The following is a 3781-nucleotide window of genomic DNA, read 5'->3' on the forward strand; positions in this document are numbered from 1 at the left end:
TCAATGAATTGTAGGTATTTATTTCATACATTGCTACAGAATGATTAAGGGAATTTGTCATGCGTTTAATCAGACTGGTGGAGTGTTTTTTTTTTTTTTTTAAAGCATATTGATTCATATGTGTATTATAACTTAATAACACTTTTTAGTTAAGAAATGTTTTCTTTTGAATTCTTTTTATGGTCTAAATTTTTTCAAAACTGAGATCAACAGCCTAAACAGTATGTATGTATGTATGTAGATAGAGAAATATGAGATACCATACTTTTATTTTATTAATAACTTTAAAGTCCTTTACACCTAACATTAATTACTGCTAACTGAACTGACTTGTGACTTGAACTGATAAAGTAAATTACTCTGGTTGCTTTTAATGGTCAGATATGCAATCCACTTTTCCTACAAAAGTAACCATAATAAAATCTATGTCCCCTGTTTAAATTTATTTTTTTGATAGTTTTCCTGTAATATTGCACAGTTTATTTCATGCTCATAAAAAAAAATCTGTGTTTTTAACGCGAATCTGAAATACTTTTATTTTGTGCTTTTTTTTTTTTTTGTATGTTTCATTAAGGGAATTTGTCAGTCATGCGTTCAGACTGGTGGAGTGTTTTTTTTTTTTTTTTAAAGCATATTGATTCATATGTGTATTATAACTTAATAACACTTTTTAGTTAAGAAATGTTTTCTTTTGAATTCTTTTTATGGTCTAAATTTTTTCAAAACTGAGATCAACAGCCTAAACAGTATGTATGTATGTATGTAGATAGAGAAATATGAGATACCATACTTTTATTTTATTAATAACTTTAAAGTCCTTTACACCTAACATTAATTACTGCTAACTGAACTGACTTGTGACTTGAACTGATAAAGTAAATTACTCTGGTTGCTTTTAATGGTCAGATATGCAATCCACTTTTCCTACAAAAGTAACCATAATAAAATCTATGTCCCCTGTTTAAATTTATTTTTTTGATAGTTTTCCTGTAATATTGCACAGTTTATTTCATGCTCATAAAAAAAAATCTGTGTTTTTAACGCGAATCTGAAATACTTTTATTTTGTGCTTTTTTTTTTTTTTGTATGTTTCAAGCATAATAAATGATCGGATATGACGTACAATTGTATGACAACAGGCGACCAATCGGAGCTGTCTTTACGGCAAGTGACTACTGAGGAGTTGCTCTCGACCCGACCAATGAACAAAACAGCCATGAGCAGCGCGTGAGTCTCCCTAAAGCTTGTTTTTATTTTGATGAACACATTATATATAGATGCCGATCAAAAAGCTTAACTGTTAACCATTTGATACAAAGAGTCTCCACAGACAGAAACAGACTTCGTTCGTTGTGACAAAGCTAATGCCATTACAGTATAAAGCAGCACATACAACTAGCAGGTTACTGCATGCACATGTCAGATTGTTAATGAATAAAATGTGTTTTGGCGATGTAGTTTGGAAATAATTAATTTTCAGTCATTGTCAGCAAAGAGAAAGAATGCAGTGAGCATCTTGCAGACCTCTGCAACACTAAAAACTAGAGATGAAATATACTCTCTCTCACACACAACACATGTCAAAAGTTTAGAATAATTATATATATATATATATATATATATATATATATATATAAAAGTCTCTTGTGTTTACCAAGGACACTTTTTAAAAGAAAAAAAAGTTTATACTGTTAAATATTACAATTTTAAGTAGGTGTTTTCTATTTTAATTTATTTTAAAATTTAATTTATTCCTGTGACGCAAGGCTGAATTTTGAGCAGCTAATACTTTAATAATTTGCTGCAGTTTTTATCAATTATTATTGATGCCTGAGGTTCTTTTTATTATCAATGTTGAAAAGAGTTGTGCTGCTTAATATTTTTGTGAAAACCAAGTTGTTTTTTCAGGATTCTTTTATGAATAGAAAGTTCAAAAAGAACAGCATTCATTGGAGTAGAAATCTTTTGATCAATTTAATGCATCCTTGCTGAATAAAAGTATTAATTTAAATCTTATATACCCCGGATGCTAGTGTATCACAAAAACATTAAGCAGCAAAAACTGTTTTCAACATTGATAATAATAAGAGATGTTTCTTGACCAGCCAATCAGCATATATTAGAATAATTTCTGAAGGATCATGTGACACTGAAGACTGGAGTAATGATGCTGAAAATACAGCTTTACATCACATGAATAAGTTACGTTTTACAATAAATTAAAATAGAAAACAGTTGTTTTAAATTGTAATAGTATTACACAATATTATTGTTTTTTCTGTTTTTTGATCAAATAAATACAGCTTTGGTGAGAATCAGTGACTTATTTCAAAAACATAAAAAATAAAAACTTAATTATTCCAAACTTTTGACCAGTATAAGTTCTTAGTATGTTTTCTGTCTTGTTTAATGTTCAGGTGGCATCACTCTAGGAGGGGCCGAGGACACAGGCATAAGGAACAGGGTCGAGTGACCAGGGAACGGGTGGAGGAGCAGAACGCTGAAGACTCAGTGCCTCATGGCACCTGTATGACTATGTGTCCTGCTTATGAATTACGCCAGCGGGAAGCACAGAATCGTCTGCACAGGTTTGAGATGGTGGCCGACACAGAGCGGGATCGTTTGCCACGTGCTGATGTCTCACGTGCCGTCAAAGAGTTTTCGAGACCTGCAGCGGGGAAAGACTCCACGAGAGCCAGCGACCTTCGACCTCCATCTGTGCTTTTAAAGACTGTGTGTCACCTAGTCGATGACATTGCAGCTTCCTCTACATTTCAGCCGTGGGCGGAGGTATGGAAATGGCATCTTGTCATTCCTTTATCTGTAATATGATGGCCATTTCAATCCTGTGTTGTTTATGACCCACAGGTCTACAGTTTTGTGTTTGACCGTCTGCGTAGTGTTCGGCAGGACATGATTATCCAGCGTGTGTCGGGGCCGGACTGTGTGGCCGTGCTGGAGAAAAGCGTGTGTTTCCTTCTCTACGCCTCCTACAGACTCTGCGGGCAGCAACTTCAGTATTTTGACCCACGCATCAATGACACTCACCTGCAGGAATGCTTGAGCTGGTTGCTGGAGAGCTACAGAGATGGGAAGCACCAGCATCAAGAGGAGTTTCAGGCACTGAGTCTTCTCTATAACTTGGGTAAGTGAGTGGAAGCTGCTAGAGCTCTCAGTGTCAGTATATTGATTCACTGTAGTGATTCTTTACAGTTTTTACTGTTTTTTTCCTCTTGATTTATTCATCTCAGACTTTTTGCTCATTTTAAATTATTTTGTGTAAATAGGTGTAAACATATGACTAAAATCTTATATATTATGTAAGTCAAAATCTGCTATAATGGAACAGCCGTTTTAAAAAGTGATTTTATTATTATTTACAACAGGATATGCCTTCATGGGTTCAAATAAAATATATTTTTTGAGACAATAAAAACAATTTTGTGCATCAAAACCACTCCTTTCCTGGTTAAAAAAAATTGCGACAGCTGAATTTCATATGTTCTCTGTTAAAAAAACGTGCACAATACGTGGTCGTATTAACAGGAAGCCTGCAGAGGTCTGATGTTTGATCTCCTGCGACTGGATGGAATCATAGTCTAAATGCTAAAAAATGAGAGTCTGTGACCATCATACACTACACGGTTTTCTGTGGAATCTGTAAACTCAAATCAGCAGACTGGCTCTGACTTTCGGCAATTAGTGACAACTTGTTCAGACTGTAAATCGGGGCAAAAGTTGTGATGTATTCCAGCCTTTACTCTAGAAACATACACCTGTG

At 34.2% G+C, this 3781-nt stretch overlaps 1 protein-coding gene across 1 annotated transcript; it reads left to right on the forward strand.

Annotated features, from left to right (window-relative positions):
• The first annotated feature begins 1096 nt into the window (after window positions 1-1096).
• LOC107705658 (SAC3 domain-containing protein 1-like) lies at window positions 1097-3153 on the forward strand. Its single transcript, XM_016509050.1, has 3 exons — window positions 1097-1227; window positions 2418-2790; window positions 2869-3153. Exons 1-3 carry the CDS (start codon window positions 1115-1117, stop codon window positions 3151-3153), a joined length of 771 nt encoding a protein of 256 aa, XP_016364536.1. The 5' UTR covers window positions 1097-1114.
• Window positions 3154-3781: the final 628 nt, after the last annotated feature.

This window comes from Sinocyclocheilus rhinocerous, unplaced genomic scaffold (genome assembly GCF_001515625.1).
Source record: "Sinocyclocheilus rhinocerous isolate Xijiao unplaced genomic scaffold, SAMN03320098_v1.1 scaffold263, whole genome shotgun sequence".
NCBI classification, from domain to species: Eukaryota; Metazoa; Chordata; class Actinopteri; order Cypriniformes; family Cyprinidae; genus Sinocyclocheilus; species Sinocyclocheilus rhinocerous.

Bases quoted from the DNA above. Each gene is read 5' to 3' on its own strand.
- LOC107705658 (XM_016509050.1), top strand. From the start codon at position 1,115: ATGACGTACAATTGTATGACAACAGGCGACCAATCGGAGCTGTCTTTA. The intron at 1,228-2,417 runs GTGAGTCTCCCT...TTTAATGTTCAG, and splicing joins AAAACAGCCATGAGCAGCGC to GTGGCATCACTCTAGGAGGG. The intron at 2,791-2,868 runs GTATGGAAATGG...TATGACCCACAG, and splicing joins CATTTCAGCCGTGGGCGGAG to GTCTACAGTTTTGTGTTTGA.